This window comes from Paroedura picta, chromosome 8, assembly GCF_049243985.1.
Source record: "Paroedura picta isolate Pp20150507F chromosome 8, Ppicta_v3.0, whole genome shotgun sequence".
Lineage (NCBI taxonomy): Eukaryota > Metazoa > Chordata > Lepidosauria > Squamata > Gekkonidae > Paroedura > Paroedura picta.
This window is the reverse complement of record NC_135376.1, coordinates 44,220,673-44,240,661: the sequence shown is the minus strand read 5'-3', so window position 1 is coordinate 44,240,661 and position 19,989 is coordinate 44,220,673. Positions and strand designations below refer to the sequence as shown.

The 19,989-nt window shown below is 42.9% G+C and overlaps 1 protein-coding gene across 2 annotated transcripts in view; it reads right to left on the bottom strand.

The window, feature by feature from the left end:
* Positions 1-10,654: 10,654 nt before the first annotated feature.
* ARMH3 (armadillo like helical domain containing 3) overlaps positions 10,655-19,989 on the bottom strand; it is a 148,825-nt gene continuing 139,490 nt past the window's right edge. For both annotated transcript variants that reach the window (XM_077349474.1, XM_077349473.1), the window contains exons 25-26: positions 16,285-16,401; positions 10,655-13,146 (exon numbers count right to left, since the gene is read on the bottom strand). In XM_077349474.1, the coding sequence (XP_077205589.1) occupies positions 13,054-13,146; positions 16,285-16,401 (210 nt within the window). In that variant the 3' untranslated portion in view covers positions 10,655-13,053. The remainder of the gene's footprint in view (positions 13,147-16,284; positions 16,402-19,989) is intronic.

Here is a 19,989-nt window from a genome sequence, read left to right as displayed (position 1 = left end):
ATGCATCCAAAGCATGAGAGCTTGGGGAGGCTCAGAGTACAAAGCTGGGAAGTCTTTGATGCACCTCACCTCCAGCAAAGTGGCGTTTCTTAACCTCAGCCCTCAACAGCAAAGTGGGGATAATAATACTGATTTCTTAAAGTTGTTGTAAGGAATAATGAAAATAATGTGCATAAAGTGCACTGAAAGCTTTAATGTGTTCTATAAACACTAAATGTTGCCATAATTCCATGCGCTACAATAGCTGGAGGCAGAAGAATTATAGCTCTGCTCTATACAGTCCTTAACTGTTGACTACAACCTTTGTATTCTGCATGGGGCTGTTGGTTTGAGGTAATGAAGTCCTGTACCTACAAGGAAAGAGGAATGATCTATGCAGTGTGAAGGGGAAAAAACAATTTCCCATGTCCTAGCCTTGGCTGTTTGATAAGCAAGTGTACTCACCCTTGGGGCCAATAGGGCTTGCGAGTCCTACCATTACTAGATATTTACTATGTTAATGGCATTTATATTGTTTTATTGTTATATTGTATTGTATTTAATGATGCTGTTAGCTGCTACCAGATGTAAATAAGGGGCAGGATATAAATTTAGTAATATAATAATAATAAAGAAGAAGAGTAATCCCAGCAGGATAGAAAAAAGGAAGTAAAAGTATTGTAGCATCTTGAAGGTCAACCAAATTTCATCCCAGAATACCCAGCTCTTCCTCCTGATAGCTGGCTGGCCTGATTCCTCCCCCCAAAATATTTGCCAGATGTTTGGAAGCAGTGACGGTTTGGCTCAAGCAGAGTTGCCTGAAACTCAACCCTTCCAAGATGGAGGTCCTATGGCTGGATCAGAAAGGGTCAGATCAGGAAGCATGTCACCTCTGCCTGGATGGAGTTAAATTAGAGATCTCAGCTTCAGCCAGGAATATTGGGGTGATCTTTGACACCTCCCTGTCAATGGAGGTGCAGGTCACTTGAGCAGCCCAATCGGCATTTTTCTATTTGCGGCAAGTGAGGCTATTAGCACCCTATCTGGCCCAGGAACTTTTAGCTACTGTGATCCATGTGACAGTCAGCTACAGGTTGGACTTCCATAATTCACTCCAACCAAGCCTGCCCTGGAAGTTACAGCTGCTACCAAATGTAACTGCTAGGTCCTCACAGGAACATCTTGGAGGGCCTATATTCAGCCAGTGAGACAGCTGCATTGGTTGCCATTGTGTTCTGGATAAAATTCAAGGTTTTGGTATTGACCATCAAGGCCCTCCACAGTCTGGGCTCTATGTACCTGAGGGACCACTTATCCCCCTATGTCCCCACAGAGCACTCCAATCTGCAAGAACTAACACACTGGCAATTCCAGGACCTTGTGAACTATATTCGAATATAGATACTGCATCCTCCCTTATTTAATTACAGCTTGGGGTTTTGGTAACCACAAAGGAAGGAATCTGTCTAGGCAGTTCCAACACTGTCTTCTTTTATAGTTGTTTTAAACTGAGCTTATTATTCTATTGTATTATTATAACATAAGCCACTGTGAGCCAGCCTGGCTGTCAGCAGTGGCTAACAAATTACAAAATAAATAATAAATAAGAAGGTTTTCATGGCCCACTTCTTCAGGTGGCAAACGGGAGGTACTGAGCCAAGGAACAAACATGAAGCATTCTCCAGCCATCTACTGAATCTAAATGAGATAAAAACCAAGTTCAAGGCAAGGAAAGAGTTAACGATACATATTCCAAGCAAGGTCTCAGACAGCTGCTCACAAGTTTTTTGGGGCTTGTGAGATACAAGATGCCAGTATCAGTCTTAAAGTCTTCTGTCTGTCTCAATCAAAGCTGGTTAGGTAGGTGCTCCCAGGGTCAGGAAGATGGCAGGCAAGTTCTAGAGAGGCATCAATCAGCATTCCAGACAGAGCTTCCAAGAGAGTGGCTCTGTTAGACTATACAGCAGTGGGGGGAAAATACTGCACCTCCTTAGAGAATCAACCTGGTTAATGGGGCATGAGCTTTTATAGGTAACTGTGCAGCAGATGCATGAAGTGGAAGGAGAAGGTGAGGAATGCAGAGTTAAAGCATGCAGGAGTCATCTTGGGGCATCTCAAAGACAAACAAGCTGATTGTGGCATAGATTTTTATGGCTTTGGACCCGTGAAATCTTGTATCTGCCAGTCTAAGTGGTCTCTACCACAAAAACTTGTGTCACAATGTGCCCATTGTACTTTAAGGTATGACATTCCTTTTGGGTTCTGCTATAACAGACTAAACCATTTGCCTTTTTAGAACATTTGCCTTTTTAGAACATGTCACAGGACTAAAGATAACAGAAATGCAAATCACAGTGTGAAGAAAAGAGTGGTAACTATGTATATTATTACATAATAGGAGGCATAGTTATCTTCTGTGGCATAAGAAGCCCCGGTAGGAGCAGGCTGCCTCTACTCAACAGTGCTGATATGGTATTTTTGGGAAGAAGAGTGTGGCTGCATACACCCAAATGGAAACTGAAAATAATGCTTCTCAAAACCCAGAGACAGCCACATCATCTTTCTTAAAGCCAAACAGCATGCTATGGCTCTGGTTCAGGGGGAAGTAAAAAATCCAGCCTAATGGCAATTATGGAGTTAATATACATGTCCAGCTGTAAGAAATCAAGTAGCATACAGGCATCAATGTTGGTGCTCAATGGGAGTACGTTGTCTGCTGCCGCACCAAGCAACTTGGAGGAACTACAAGACAAACTGAGAGATTATAATAAAATACAAATTTCTGAAGGCCTTACAATTAACCACACTGAAACTGAGGTTGTGCAGTCTTATGCTTAATTACATGGACATAAATGGGATTTACTTTCAAAGTAACTATGGATAGGATTGGATTGCATGCCTCCTACATCCACATTCACAGTTCTGCACTTATGGGAAATTTTACAATACAAACCATTGCTCTGAATAAGACAAGTAGCTGATAGACTTAGGGGGGCGTTTTTTTAAAGTGTAGGTACAGAAATATGAAAGGTATACAGCATTGATTCATCATGTTTGCTATCTGCAAACGTAACTTATCTGCTTTTGCGCACTTCCTTGCTTAAAAAAAAAAAACTCAGCCTGGCAGTCAAGATAAACATGTACCCACCTGCAGCCACGTTCCATCTGGTTTGTCGGTGAGGGAAATTTTTGTTCTGATTCTGCATAATAGCAACTCTCTCAACTGCACTTTTTCAAATACACTAACTGGAAACTGATTTTAAAGGGTCAGGAGCAGGAAGTAGTAGTGCTTGCTGTATTACAACAAAGTGTGCTAGTTTATTTTAAATTCAAAGGCATCTTCATGTGGACCAGAATTACTCAGGAGCTTCTGCATAGGAAAGAAAGGGGTCTTAAGTTGTATTTAAGCAGTCTGAAAACATGTGCTTCATAATAAACCTGCCATTATTGATCCTGATATGGATAGTTCACAAAAGCTCAACCACAAAAGTACTTGACTCATCATTAGGATTTTAGGACTTAGGGACATGCCAGATATTAATTAGACATACAGAATTGGATATCAACCCCCCCATCTTTACAATCAAAATGAGTCTTTGGAGGATGCAAGGTTGAGCAGCAGAGCAGAAAGGGAGAGGGGCTGGTTAACCATTTACTCTCCAGCCATTCCCTTATTTTTCTGTAACAAAGAGCTTGCTGGAGGGGTAATGCTGAGCAGATACCCAACCGAAAGGCAATTAGTAAGCAGCCCATCACCCCCCTCCTTCTTCCTCTAAAACTCCCAGGTCATTAAAAGAAATGTGTAGAGTATTTGGCTTGATTGTCCATTTTCTCAAGCTTTCTGACCCTAAATTTAATAATGGGCAAAACACTACATAGACAGGTAGAATCATTCAGTGACTTTCACTAACTTCTTGAGGGAATGTCCACATGCGCATGTTGCCAGGGTTGGTGAAACAGAAGTGCTTGGGACATATTGCAACCAGTCTGCGCAGGTTCTTCTTGAGTAATGCCATGGACTCTATGAATATTATACAACAGGATCAATGCAGATCAAAGTGGTTAATTCACAGCTGGCACAGAACACCACCATCTTAACCCCTGCCCGCGGCGCCACGGACTAAATAAAGCCGTAAGGGCTTGGGGGGAGGAGTTAGGGCGGGCTCTGTCCGGGATGAGGAAGGGTGCCGATTGGCCCCTTCCTCCGGACAGACCATCGGAGGGGCCAATCAGCAGGCGCTTTGCGCCTGCCGATTGGCCTCTCCGATTGCCGCCCCGCCGCCAAGGGGGCAATTGCGAGCAGCGCGCAGCGCAGCGCGCAGTTGCTCCCTGGCCGGCGCCCTGACACATTGGGAGGTGCAAAGCGCCTCCGACGCGTCAGGCTGCTGGCACGTGGGACATGGCGGCCTGCCGACTCACCGGCCGCACGCTGCCCCGCTAGCGCCCGCTGTATTGGAAGTACAGTGGGCTTGATTACTAGTATTTTATAATCTGGCTCAAGTCTGACTGAGAAATGCAAATGATAAAATCAAGTTAAATATATTAATGCTTGGCAGCTATAGAAGTACGGAGCTAGGTCACTCCCATATTCATTGTCCAATTGTTTCCTATATTTGCACTAAAACCTGGAATTTACTTGAGATACTCCAGAACCCTTAATCAGTCTGGATGTTTTGGGTAATTCATAAACTTGTCTACTATTTTGCAGAGTCACAATAAAAGGCTTTTAAAAATCACTACAACTTCCTAAAACTTTTAACCCAGCACTCTGAAATTCTGATGAGAATCAGAGAATGGATCCAACATTGACAGCCCATGTAATGGATGAGTAAGGACTGGACCTCCGTTGAGGCTGCTTCACTACAGTAGTCCCAACAACGCTTTCCCAGAGCCTTAGGCAGCTGCCAGTCTCTGAGCTGTAAAGGGACTGAGTTGCTCTTAGGCCCATGTGAGCTTCACTGCTCATTTGGAATACCACCAAGATTACCTGGATAGAAAGACAGGCTGGATGTGTTGGGGGCGGCAGATCAAGTATGGGCTCTGCAGTTCAGAAGAACAGTCTCATAATAATCACCTTCAAGGTAGGATATTGTGTCCTTGCAAAGCATGACAGTTAATCAAGAACAAATAAGGGCAGGGCATGGCAATAGGACAACCAAACAAAGAGAAACTTTGTAATGGCACCAAAAAGAATATCTCATTTTTATATGAGATGATTTAATCTCCTTGTATAATATCACCAAATGTATATGAACAATATTAGCACATAAAAAATCACGCCAGCTGCGCTGTTTCAGACTACGGAAGGCCTTCTTCAGTTTTGCATGGAACAAGATCTTCCCACTACCAACTAGGGTGTGGACTGAGATAAAGATATGATTTGGTTTCTCTTTGTTTAACTCAGCCTTTCTCAACTTTTTTACAGTTGAGAACCCCCTGAAACATTCTTCAGGCTCTGAGACACACCAGAAGGGGCACAATCATGCAGAATATCGTTGGGAGGCATAGCAGTGTACACATCCCTTCCCACCCCCTCTGGGCCCATCACTGGCCATGGGGGGGGGGGGTGTTACATGACCGTATATCACTCAAGAAATGTTTAACAAATTAAATAAAAATTAATTAACTCCCATTCAAGAAACCCCATGGTTTCATGAAACCCTGGTTTAGCTAATCAAGAGCAGCTTGAATACATTTTCAAGTGAGGCCAGGACAATCCAGGTTGGAACTTTTTATGCCCTTATATGGGCAGAAAGGCAGAATATAAGTTCTGTACAAAAAAAGAGTAATAAATAAAATATTGTGCTTTGCATTCACCACTGCAGCCTTCTTTTTCCAGTCACAATAGCAGGCTGGTCTTCAAGTGATTTGTTTGCAGGATGCAATTTAACACATCATTATGCAAACACAAGGCATTGATCTACATTACTGGGCTCATAATCTAACTGCTTGATTCCATTCTTATTATTTATGCAAAAAATCAAGCAGGGGGTCATAGATTTAGTAAATTTCATACAGAGAATTCCCCCCCAACCTAAGTTTGTACACTTGAACCTCCTGTATCTCCAGCTGATTTTAATCCAGAGTCCTTCCATTGTGATTCTGCCTCCCCTACCACTGCAGTCTCCTTCCCTGTGCTGCAGGAAAGGCCACAACTAAGCCATCTTCACAATTCAAGAACATGGGTTAATTTCCTAGTAGCTACTTCATTTTCCCATGTGTGCATGTATGAAGTCTTGTCAAGCTGCTTCTGACTTATGGTGACCCGGATGAATCAATGACTTCCAAAACACCCTATGGTTAACAGCCTTGCTCAAGTCTTGCATAATGATGTCTGGGGCTTCCTTGACTGAGTCAATCCCTCTTTCTCTTCTCCTGCATTCTTTTACCAGCATTATTGTGTGTTTTTTTTCTAGTGACTCTTGTTTGGTCTTTTAAGATTTTAGGAAGAATTCAGGCGTGATTTGGTCTAGAACCCACTTTTTTGTCTTTTTGTTGAGCCACAGAATCTGTACAACTCTCTTCCCACCCCAGATTTCAAAGAAATCAACTTTCTTCCTCTGAGCTTTTTTCATTGTGTGTGAAATAATGGGAAGTAAGCTTGATCTTGGTTGCCAGTGACGCATCCTTACACTTAAGAACCTTTTCATGCTCCTTCATGGCCGTCCTTCCTGGTTTTCATCTTCTAAATTTTTGTTGCAGTCCCATTTTTGGTTGTTTGAGCCAAGGAGTAGAAGATCTTTAACAATTTTAATTCCAATGTTAAAGTTGTGCAGTTCTCCAGTAATCATTACTTTTGTCTTCCTGACGTTCAGCTGTAATCTTGCTTTGAAACTTCCTGCTTTAACCTTCAAGTCTATAAGTATAGGCAACGAATAACAGATAACAACTTTAGCAGCATACTTAGCGTGATGGACTATCCAGATTCAAAGATCCCCACTCTGCCATGGGCAAGCTCATTGGTTAACCTTGGGCCAGCCACTCCCTGCTTCGCCTGCCTCACAGCATGGCTGTAATAAGGATAAAATGGAGGAGAAATTATTTAAGTCACTGCGGGGGAAAGTAGGGTATATAAAAAAAACTACTGAAAGTGTTGTCCACCTCAGCCCAATCCTAAACAGATTTGTAACCTAAGTCCATTCTTTAAAGGGTACAGGTCTTGTTAGGATTCTACTGCAACTGGCAAGGCTTGCATTTGATACATCTTTCTATCATCATCATCATCATCATCATCATCATCATCACATATTCATATTTGATGCTATAAACTGCAGCTCTGCTGGTTGTAAACTTATTTTATGTTGTAATTCAGTAATGGGCCATATGACAGAGGATAAGGAGGGTGACCCCCTCATAAGCACACACAGCACTTTCAGCCAGACCTAAAACTTCCTGTGCTTAAATTACAAAGTCTTCCATGTTGGTTAGTATTCTCTGGTATTGCAGAACTAGGGGAGGAAGAACAAGCAGGCTGTGAATGTTGGCACTGAAGACATTTGTGCTTTGGGACAAGTCCCTGATCCTGATCCTGAGTTGGTCCTTGTCAATGGAGTGCTTGCATCTTAGTCATGATATCTCAGAGGCCTCAGACTTCAAGCACAGCAAGAGCTTCTGATCCAACCCGCTTGCGGCTGATACAGCAGAAATTAAATGAGAAATTGTGGCTTCGGTCCTCCCCAGCCTGCAGTTCATTATGTGCTCATAGCCCTGGGGCCCAGCATGAAGACAGAGTAGTGGGGCCATGCTGAAGTCAGACAGCTTGGTTAATTACCCACTAACTACCTAGGAGAATAAGAAGGCTCTGTACAACCAGAGAAAGAGAAAGAGTCTGAGCAGAAGGCAGTGATTATATTTACCCAACAGGGGCTGCTGGAAAACCCCCAGTTTAATCTAAAGAGGGCAAATGAGAATGATGTCAAAAGGCAGCTAAATGCCATGGCCAGAAGTCCTGTACATTTACCTTATGAAAGAGTCTCTGGTCTACATGCTGCTGAGCTCCTGAAATCTATCCAGGTGTGTACCCAGTTCATTTAATCTGGTCAACTGGATTCCCTTTCCATCCCCTTCATTCAATTAACCCAGGAGGGTTGAGGGAGAAGGAGGAGTACAATTCAGGCCTATGCTGTGCCAGCAAACAGATAGTCCAAAGAGGAAGGAGAACATTTAAGAAAAATGGAATCAAAGGCCAGAGCTGAATAAAGCCAGGATAGGTGGGAAAGTATACCTTACTCTGCCCAGGATGACTGGGATGCTCATTTGTCTTTTGTTCCAAAATAACCTGGGTTTGAATTCTTTTCCAGGACAGAAGGATTAATGCAAACCATTCAAGACAAAACACATTTCTGTAAACAAACCAATTGGTACAAAAAAACCTATGTTCATTCTCAAAGAGAAAAGCAATTTTTTCTAGTTGCATAAACAGCTCTGCAAGGAAAAAATGACCAAGGCAACAAGTCAATGCACATTTACTTGGGAGTAAGATCCAGTGAACTGTCAAACCAGCCCCTTTCATGTAACCCCTGGCCCCCCAAAGCAGCTTGGTTTCACAGTGGCATACTTAGGAAGGCAATGCAGATGACTACCAGAATGTGTGAAAAGCTAAGCTAGTGGTTAAAAAAGGACTGTACCCTTGACCCTGTAGCTAGAGCGAACACAACACAGTGCCATGCTGTGCTGTGCCTTTTCTTTGGGGAACAGCCACCTGTGAATCGGGGAGACACAAAGTTCTGAGCCATGGCTGGCAGCCATAATTTTGTGTCAACAGAGTGAAATATGTTACACCACACAACAGCCTACAGCTAGACAACAGGGTGCACAAGACAGGAAATTTGAATAAATAACAGCCCAGCAGCCAAGCTGACCCCAGATGGATAGCAGCTTACAATGCCAAGGGCCTGCCATCAGTCATTTTGCTTATCCACGGAGTACTCTTCTAGCCTGCAGACAAGGCAAGGTAGCAAGTCACTGAGCTGCAGGGCACCGTGTTCCCCATGCTTTCTTACCATATGGCTCAGCCATCCCCTTTGGCTCTTCCCCAGTGCTGAAGCTGGCTCCAAAGCCAGCAAAAATCAGAAATGCAGAGCAAACACGTTCTATCAAAGGTGACTGATAAGATGTAAGGGACACAAACCCTCTGCCAGGGGACTCAATTCAAATTCCAGCATCATGAGAGGAAAAAAATGGAAAAAGTTCCAAGTGCTGATAATTTTGCTTTTAGTATGACTCAGCAATTAAGCAGACAAAAGTCAGGGACAAGCACTGCTGAAACTGGAGTGGCTTACAGCATACAGTGCTCTCTGTTTCCTGGATGGCAGTGCATATATTAACAGGAGCAAGCGGCTAGCATTCTTTTGAAGGACAGAGACATTTAATGAATAATAGTTTGTCATGCTATGTTACTGGAATCAGTTAGGCATTTAATTATTTAAACTGGATTCTCCTTACATGTCATATATTTTGTCTGAAAATAATACATTAAAAATCTTGGCACAGTGTCAGTGTAGATATGTTAGTGGTACACACTGGAGTCAAGAGTGAGCAATTCAACTCTTCCGTACAGGGGATGCAGGGCCAGAGACGTTCTGCATAAGGCCCACAAAAATTCTGTAACAGAATGTGGCCCCTGCTGTGATCAGCAGCTATTAGACTTTGCACATTTCCCAAATTAATGCTAGTGCCCATGAAAGTACAACAGTGCAACATATACAATGAGCAACACACTGGAAAATAATTTCCAGTGAAACATACTACTATAGGCTAGCCATGTTTTGTGCAACTATGATATTCTCTATTAGCTGCACTCCTGTGCCAATATGCTAGATCCTTCTATATCATGTCCAGATATATAAAACAAGGATTTTTTTTTTGGGGGGGGGTACAGATCCTTGTCTGTGTACCAGCTGTTGGTTTAAATAATTCAGAGGTCCTTCATATTAACACCATTGTACTGTGTTCAGAACATTTGAAAAATGAACCTTACCAACACAGGGGAAATTTGTCCCAAAACCTCAGTACACTATTTCTTAAAGAAAATATTAACAACTAGTTCCATTCCCCTGCCATTCTGAATTTCTCTCTAACAGAATAAGATCATGTTTTAAAATATTTGTCTGCCACTCTGTGCAACTTCTTGTAACTCTGGCTTTTCCCTTCTCCTCCCATTAGAGTCTTGGAGGCAGCTGATAGTAGAGGCAGTTTTAAAATAGCCCTACAAAATCCATTCAGCAAATATGTTCAAATTCTTAACCACAAGCCCCCTTTGCAGTATTTTCCATTCGTACTAAATATTGTGAGGGTTAGGTGGAAGAAAAAGAGGTGCACAGGAGGAAGAATAATTGAGAGAAGAGTCTACAGCTATCACAAGTAAGATTAGGTTCACTATTGAGAACAGCGGAGACGCTATTATGCCATTGGGGATATTAATGCTAGATTGATTACGATTCAGTTACAGATCCTTTAACACAATAGTAAGTGAAGGCACAGGGCTTGATGAGAAATGCAGTAGCATATGACGTAACAAAAGGAAGACCCTTCCACTGAAACCAAGCATGTAGAAGATTTTTCTCTAACTTATCCCATGGCACAAGCACATTTTGTAAAAGACCATGTACAGAAGAATCACAGGTACAAAACAACCCGAGATGCTTTCAGCTGGACCACATAAATGCAAAAGAACTGACAAATTCATAGGTTTATTAATCCAGTAGGAAGCCTATGCTAATGTACAAGGTGTTCTTAGAGGAAACTGTAAATAAATTTGGTGCTAGATCCCTAAGTGGGAAGGAGAAGAAAATAGAAAGACTTGCTGAAAATACGCCTCTGACAATTTCTACAGAGGCCCCAAAAGATAAGGCCTGTTTGGGAAGGCGAAAAGTTCTTCCCCATTTTAGAATCTATTTTACAAACCAAGTAGGAGATGGTGTCTTTCCAGATTAAAAGAGTTGGAGAGAATGGAAGGATTGAAGATGGCGTGTCCCTTCTATTCAGCAGAGTTGAAGATACAGATCTTAATTACAGAAGGGTAGCTGTGTTAGCCATGTAGAAGCAAAATGTAAGTAGTTCAGTGGCACCTAAAAGCTAATAAAATTTACTTCACCATATTTCATTACTGATGTGAGTTCTGACTCTCAAAAGCCAGGATAAATGTTGTTAGTCTTTACAGTGCCACTGGACACCTAATTTATTTTGTTCTAAGCTTTTGATTGATAATTCGATTGATTGCCATGAATTTTCAATTGCAGTATCTCTGGTGTGGACAGTCTTCAAGGAAAATGTTAGCAGAACAAAGGCAAGGGCAACCTACAAGAGTTGCCCATTCTTAGAAGTGGCTTGTAAGGTTACTACATAGAAACCCATGCCCTCTTTGACTAAATATTACCATAAAGAAAAGATACCTCCTCCTTAGAAGATATATTTTGGCAGAAGATATCAAAAGATGGTTCACGAAGTCTTAATTTACCCTGCCCTAGGATGCAATGCCATAGAAACAGCCCATCTTAAAGATAACATTAATGATAAATTGGTACTTACCACAAAATTCCATTCTTAGTTATTGGCATATGAATCAATCTCCCATACACTGTCTCTGTTGGCTTCATTATTATTATTATGGGATAGCCAACATGATCAGCAGCAGATTTAGTCAGTTTTGCACTTGGCAGGATGTCTCATTGCTGCCCGCCCTGTCCTGAAGTTATTGTACTAGTTTCTGGCTTTTAGGGACTTTTCTAGACTCTGGCTCAATTTAAGGGGAAGCCTCGCCCCACCCACTGCTGCTCTGAGTGACTACTCTGTCTGCAAATAAGGAGAATGTCTTCCCATGTTCTTAACTTGATGCTCCATGTTCTTAACTTGATGTTTCACATTTTTAACATGAAGACCCTAACTGGATATAATTTTTTTTTAAATATGCTTTGACGTCTAATTTCTCTAAATTTTATGTAGAAGGCAAGTGAGGCAGGGACTACATCAGTTGTGTATTAGGTATAGCACAGTGGTATCACTAAGGAAACATTAAATGCTATTAACAATAGCCTATTGTCCCTCCCCAAAAGAACACAAAGCACCGCACAAAATAAATGATTGGGGGCACATCCCTTCCCAGCCCTTTAATGATATTCTATGTCTATCTTACGGGCGCTGTTTCAGAAGTTTGTAGCCCCTACCCTCGAAAAGAGCTCCCTCTTGAATACCTGGTCTCAGAACTCACTACTGCCATGCCCAAGAGTCATTAGCGAACTGGGGAAGGGCCCGAAGAGGACAATTTCCTATGAATCCAGAAAGATCACAGAAACCACACACAATGATAGTGTGCATGAAGCAAAGTTGATCAGTTTGCATCTTAACCTCCTAAACTATCAAGAAGATCCCATTCCTTCCCATCCAATCCTGATTTATCGGGGGGAAACGGTTCTGCAATGGAAACATTAGTTCAGAACCCCTAAAGGCCAAGTGTTTTAAGGGCTTCACCCTTGCAAAACCTCCTTATGAGTAGCTCTGGCAAGCATCATTCAGAGAAACAAGCATTAGCTCGGAGTGAAGGGGAGAACTCTCAGCTGATACTTCCAATACCAATTTGGGGTTAGAATTCCAAAAGTACAAGGACTGCAGACTCAAAACACCTCAGTTGGTGGTTGGGCTTCACAGCATGTATATCCAGGACAGCAGGTCAGACAGCCTACACTTTATTGTCAAAGGCCTGGTTTCCCTGACACACTCTTTCTTCAGTCCTGTGCACAAGATTAGACAGATTGTAGAGAACCAGAAGGATGAGCAACTCTCAACAGCGCTTTGCTCTGGGAGGGGGGGGTACTCTTAGCCCCGAATACCAGCGAATATGAGAAAGAGCAGTAAGTATAGATCCCCATCCCATCTCTCTCATACTCCTCCAAGGGCAGTCCACAGCATTAGTTCTCTGTGCTCAGTCATATGGGCCAAGTCCAAATCTTCCTCTTGGTTGGAAAACACGCACACGCACTAGGATTAGACCACTCCACAACCAGGAGCTACAGTCAATGCTGGGGAAGGGGCGCACTAACGCCAGAACTGGTCAGGAAATAGGTAGATAGTTCAGTTTCAGGAGATGGTTGAAAACTCTTTCAGCAGGGCCTCCTGGCTGAGAGTGTTGAAGGCCAGATTTCGCCGCACATTGATGCTGATAGATCGAACCTAAAAGAGAGAGAACAGTCATTACATGTAATTTAATGTAATGTACCAAACAGGTACTAAAGGAATTTCTAGATAGACCTGCCTTTTGCTGCAGGCTCTCAGAAGAAAGCGTTGAGGCAAAACTAAAAGTTTCAACTGTGGGAAAGAGACTTTGGTACTGAAGGTAGGTATGATTGCTGAAGGAGCTGTTCACCAAGTAAGAACCATTGTTTCCTTGATAGCAGGGACTTATATATTCTGAGCCAAATGTACCTTTATGGGTTCTGCAACAAATTATGAAAATGTTCCAATTCTTCATTATTTACTGTTTTTAAAATATCTGGACTTTAGCGAAAGTATATATCTGTGACTGCTGTAGTCAAAGACAATGAAAAAGTAGGGAGGGCTATAAATCATGGGCAGCAATTTAAAGGTACATAGGGTTACAGGAACATACACAAGCTTTCAAACCTATACCAGCTAAGGGCTGAAAACTTGAGGGGTGGCAGATATGTGAAAGGTAGATAAGGTAGACTTCTTTTGTATTCTTTGCATCAAAGTAGGGCTACTTCTCTAAATGGATGCTAGGTGTATTCAATGCATAAACTACAACAGAAGCCAGATTCCCCTACTTCCAAATGTATGTCCCCTTTAGCTCCTACTAGTGCAGAGAAAGGTCCCTAAATGGGTCTAGGAGGTGCACTAAGTGGCATCAGCTGCTTCAGCAACCAAAGACAAAATGCATCTTGTATGTCAAGACTCATTCTGGTCATGAACAAATGGATGACAGGCACATGACAATAAAGCACATGTAACCTGGTTAGTAGTTTAAACATAGTTTTCATTTACACCATTCAACATCATATATTGATCATATTCCTTACCTAGAGGAGTCTATCCCTACATTGAAATTAAACACTGACTAGCTACCAAAACAGAGAAAGGTGCTGTCACACCCTGAACCCTGGGAAGTGACCTAGAAGACAGGGTTTATAGAGAATGTATGGGAATTTTGGAGGGATCCAAAGTACCATACGAGAATGGAAAACAATTGACTATAGCAAGGCGAGTACTCCTCTCTCTGATGGTGCCTAAGAATCAGAGGCTCAGACCTCCAAAGCAGCTGCATCGCCCCCAGCCTTACATTCTGTTTCCTTTGTCAGAAATGCCAACATGTCCTCTGAAAAGGCAAATACTGATAAAAAGGTGTGAGACCCCAGGTTGAAATGTTTGCCCCTTAAAATATCCACTGCTCCTGAAGAAGGTAAGGTTGTGAGCCTTCAGGTTATGTATGACTTCTGAAGGTTGGCAGACAACTCGATCCCACTAGGAACTATAGGATCAGCTAACTCTCTGTTTTGCCTCCGCTGTTGGACCTTCATCAGCTTTAGTCCCTATTTGACTCACTATTGTTTCTGCTTCTAGTTTGCCATCAAGTGGTTCCACCCACCCCATGAGCTTTTCAAACAAGACATGAAATAGGCTGAATGAGTCACTTTGGTTAGAGGAAGAAAATTCTGCACCTTTGTGCAGGTATCCAAGCAGCCCACAACCAACAAAAGAGATTCCTGCATGACATTTTAACCTGACTGTGTGACACAAGATTGTGACCTGGGATTCTCAAGGGAAGAGGCACAGTTTTTTCTGAACTGAAAAGACAAATGCTGTGACAATGAAAGAATAGCTAAGTGTTAAAAAAATTTTTTTTGTAAAAAAAAAAATCCAAGACAACAGATAAAGTTGATTCCTCCCACTGCTTTGAGAATGAGCTCAGGGGACACACTAAATTTGCTGTAGCTTTCAGTAAGAGATCGGCTTGGAGAATGCTCTACCATAAAGTCTCCAGAGGAAGAGGGATTAAACCAACTTTATCTGTTTAATCACTGGATGTAGAATAATGAATAAAGCTTTCTTGTTTTGGGAGAGGGTCCATTTGAGCATTTCCTGAGCATTTCCAGAAAACCTGGAATGGGAGGGGATTACTGTCAGCGGTGCACTTCATAATAGTGTCTATTAAACTGCCAGTACTTATGAGGACAGGTTTCAGAAAAATTATAATCCTAGCAAATTGGTAAAAAAACAAATCTGTATTTTTAATCAAGGATAATGGGAAACTGTTCAACAAGCGAACAACAGCTATGCAACTATAAGGGAAGTGACTACAGATAGGTGTGAAGGGAGAAAGCAGCAGCATCCGTAGCTGGAGCACAAAAAAGAGATGGACGTGGCTCAAGGGCTAGTCTGCATTCCACCTGTCTGTACTGGTGAGAACAAGTATGGTCTTTTGAGTAGTATGCTCAGGTTAGGCCTCTGTGTCTGCAATCCTAAGGGCACTCTCCTGAATGTAACCCTCACTGAATAACATGAAACTTACTCTGTTTAGGACTGCTCCCTATGACCTCCATCACATTCTCAAGCAGAACAGAGGTAGTCAAAGCAGACTATTTTCTGATTTTTAGTAGTTGCTGTGCATTTGGAACACACATGATTTTGGGGAATGGACCATTCTACTGGCGACTGGAAGTCCTTCTCCCATGTCCATCCCCAGAGCTGCTATTTTAATGGGGGGGGGGGGTTAGTTGTTTTTATGCCGCTGTATTACATATTATATATTATGATATTATATCTTGGATTGTATAGGGGATTTCGGATTGTATATTTTAGGGGAATTTTATCCGGGGTTTTTTATCTGTTGTAACCTGCCACAAGCATTCTGGGAGTGATGGGCTAAAAATCGAATAAACTAAACTAAACGTACTATCTGAGTACTTCATATCCCTGAATTGTTGTCATATAAATGTCCTTTTACTCCAATTGTATCAATGGGGCCTATAAGCAGGTAAAATGAACACAAGATGCCCCTGGATCTTACAAAAGGCCAGCTGGACAAGGAAAAGGAATCCTCAGCCACACAGCTCCAGTTATCTTTAGGAATGAGCTCCTGAAAAAAGTAGAAGGAACCTTATTATAGGAGAAGGTAAGACTTCTCTGCTTTTAATCGCACCTGCTCAGCATCTAGGTGAAATTGACTTGGCAGACAGTATACTAAAGCATGTGCTTCTGTGCCCTCATCCCAATAAACACGCTTTTGATGGGCAAAAAGACTGTTCAGATTTTAAAGACAAGGCTAAAAGCTCCTGGCAGGGAGCTGAAACTCACAAGTTCTTTGAAGAAGGCAGCTTCTTTGTGTTGCTCTGAATAGCGTTCATATTGGTCTAACCCATCCTGCAACTTCAGGGTCAGTGTATCATAGTTGGAGCGCACCACTTCCAAAACCTGAAGCACAAATACACAATGGGAAGAAAGAGTCAAACTGCTGCAAAACCTTCAGTGGAGATACAGTGCTGAGGAGCCCTGTGGTTTCTCCTCTAAGGCTCATGACAACGACCTCAGTTCTTCCTGAAAAATGTACTGGGAGCAAAGAATCTTAATTGTTGGATATATTTGTGAAAGATATCTTGCGACTGCTATTCTAATTCTTAATTGTGATTCTTGGCATTAGGATAGTTTCTCTATTCGCTTTCCTGCTTCCTTCTCCCAGAGACATGAACTGCAAATATCTAGGTATGAAAATTGACTACCAGAGAGAATTTTAAAGTCCAGTGAGCTACTTTGTTGCCATAATTGATCAGGAGTGTCTGTTCCGGCATATCACCCCTTCAGCAGTTAAAAACCTTAAGTCAAGAAAAGACAAAAAGAGCAAACAGTGAGTACCAAGAAAGGCAAACTAGTACTCCATGAGGAAGTACAAGTGCAGTGAAAAGTACAGAAGCTGGACAGTTGGGACAACTCCACATGCCTTGTCCTGCCTTCTCCGGTTTCCCAGTGGGCCAGTTTTGTTATGTAACTAGGGATCAAGGGAATGGCAACATCTGTCATACTCAGGTTTCTAGTGTCTTGAGGTGTTTTGGCAAGTAGATATTACGAATATGCTGCCTAGCACCGAGCAGATGCTCTCCTGTGGTTCTATCCATGCTACACACAACCGGGAGGTGCAGAAGAATGAATTAATGTGGATGTGCTGCAAGGTCATTTCTTCAATAGGGAGTCAGCAATCCTGCCACTTCTGGAGCAATGCTGCCTCCTCTGCAAAGAGACTCCTTCCTTAATTCTGTTTTTCAGGTTTACTGGCAGTGGGAGGAAAAATCCCCAGCAAAAAAAAGCTATCTAGAAATTCAACTGGCCTTTTCCTTGCATATGTGTCAAAGCTGTGATGTTCATAATAAGCATTTGAAAGCGCTGACCTCAGGCACAGAGAGCAGGCATAGGAGGAGGAATAATTCACTCGGGGATAGAGAATAATAGAATAATACACCCTACACCAGACAGCAAGATAGAAGGCTATCACCACAGCCCCCATGAATCAGAATCCTGTCCTCTTGCCAACTGCAGGGATCTAAGTCACCTACAATTAAGCACAGATAGGAGGCAAAGTGTGCTTGGAAGGCTCTGAACAGGACAGCCTCCTGACCGCATTTCAAGGTTGTATATTGACACAGAACATGTTTCCTAACGTCTGTTTTTTGTTTTTGTTTTTTTAAGCGCTGAACACATGAAATGGTGAGAATGGAAGACTGCGTACCTGAACACTCAGGAGATTTATCTTTTTACTAGCCATACCAATTTTACATTGGATCACTCTTCTCAAAATAGGCAGCTGTCTACTTCTGGAGACTCACCACAGTCCTGTCATCATTGCGTAAGTACTTATCTAGGAGTCTTAGTAGACCATACATTGAACATGAGTCAACAGTGTGACTCGGTGGCTAAAAACATGAATGGGATTTTGGGCTGTATCATGTCCAGACCACGGGAGGTGATGGTGCCACTTTGCTCTGGTTTGGCCTCACTTGGAGTACTGTGTTCAGTTTTGGGCACCCCAGTTGAAGAGGGATGTAGACAAACTGGAGTGTCCAGAGGAGGGCAAAGATGGTGAGGGGTTTGGAGACCAAGACGTATGAAGAAAGGTTGAGGGAGCTTGGTCTGTTTAGCCTGGAAAGGAGACAACTGAGAGGGGATTTGGTAACCATCTTCAAGTATTTAAAAGGCTGCCATATAGAGGATGGAGCAGAGTTGTTCTCTCTTGCCCCAGACGGACCAGAACCAATGGGATGAAATTAATTCAAAAGAAATTCCATCTAAAAATCAGGAAGAAGTTCCTGACAGTTAGAGCAGTTTCTCAGTGGAACAGGCTTCCTCAGGAGGTGGTGGGTTCTCCATCCTTGGACATTTTTAAACAGAGGCTGGATAGCCATCTGATAGAGGCTGATTCTGTGAAGGCTTAAGGGAGAGGCAGGTTGCAGTGGATGAGCGATAGGGATGTGAGTGTCCTGTATAGTGCAGCGGGTTGGACTAGATGACCCATGAGGTCCCTTCCAACTCTATGATTCTATGATTCTACAAGTCCAGTGCTGCCTACAACCCAGATCACCACCTGCTGCTGCAAAGGGAATGTCATTTCTTCTTTTCTCCAGACCCAAACAGGCTACCATCCTGAGGAGCCTGAGCTTTACAGTCACCTCAGCAAAAGCAGAAAAAGACTACGCTCAACTGTTTCTGTTGGATCAAGGTATTGTTTTTTAAACAGTAAGCAGGTCTCCTTTCACTTCACTGTCTGAAATAGCTAAAGTCCCTGTTTGCAGGTGGCAAATGAGGTGCCACTTCAGTCTGGGAAACAGCTGCAAAGATCTAACACTGAGAACCTTGAAGGCAGCAGCTCCTCTACAGATCCAAGTGCCCTAATTCTTCCTGTCAGTTGAGGACCAGTATTTATAACCCTTTTGCTCTCCTTATCATGAGAATCCTGGCATTTGCTAGAACCTGCCACTTTCCTACAAGCAACAGATGCAACTTATAATTTCTGAATCTTGAAGACCTAGACTGAGGCCACTCACAGCAGGGACAACTGCTTTTTTGTTCTTTGTTCAAATACAGCTTGCTCTGGTCTTGGCGTCTATTTCCCCTAAAACACCAGAGCCTACCCTACTGCTTCCCCTCACTTATTAGGTATGCAAAATTCAAGGGACTTAGTGAGGCAAAACTGCCTCTCTTCTGCTGCAAAATCTTTTATCTCTGAACAAACTGCCATTTACCTCAATGGCTTTTATGCATTGCCACTTTCTACCAGTAAGTTGAAACAATGTACCTCAGATGCAAGTGACAATTGACTATAAAATAAGCTGTCTGCGCAGGCAACACGCTACAGTTGCTATGGAGCAAATGCACTGCTGCTAAGTAGCAATCACATAATAATGAAAGACCTTTAGTTACAGAGGAAGACTTGTTCTGTCCAGTTGAGGATTCTCACAGCTCTTACAGAGAACAAGTAGCTATTTTTAAAGAAATCAAGAACCTTGGAGGTGACACACACCCCTGTCTTTTATCATTTCCTTGGCCTCTCTGATAAAAAATACTACCGCACCCCCAGCAAGGAAACAATTGTAGCTCTACAGACTGAAACTGCACACATCCTTATCCATGGTTCCTCTATATATTTGTGAAACAGCCTGAAGGGTGGAACATGTCCGGCTGTCCAAGTGATTGGCCCTGCCCCTGCAGCTCCCGCCCTCCGTCCCTGGACTCTAGCCTCTTTGCTCTCAGACGTGCCTCAGTGCCTGGAGCCAGCAGCAGGTAAGGGGAGAGGGCCCTGGGCAAAAGGTTGTGGTGAAGGGCATGCTAACGAGGGCTTCTTGGCCTGCTAAGCAAGGCCTGCTAACAAGGGTCTCCCAGACTGTTGACTGCCTGCTAAGGAGCTCTGTCCTGGGCCTGCTAATGAGCTGGCCAGCCCCCGCCCACCCCACTTGATCTGGCTGCGGCCCAAAGCCACCTTAAGCTGCCTGGCCAGGGGCCAGGGGAGGGGACCCT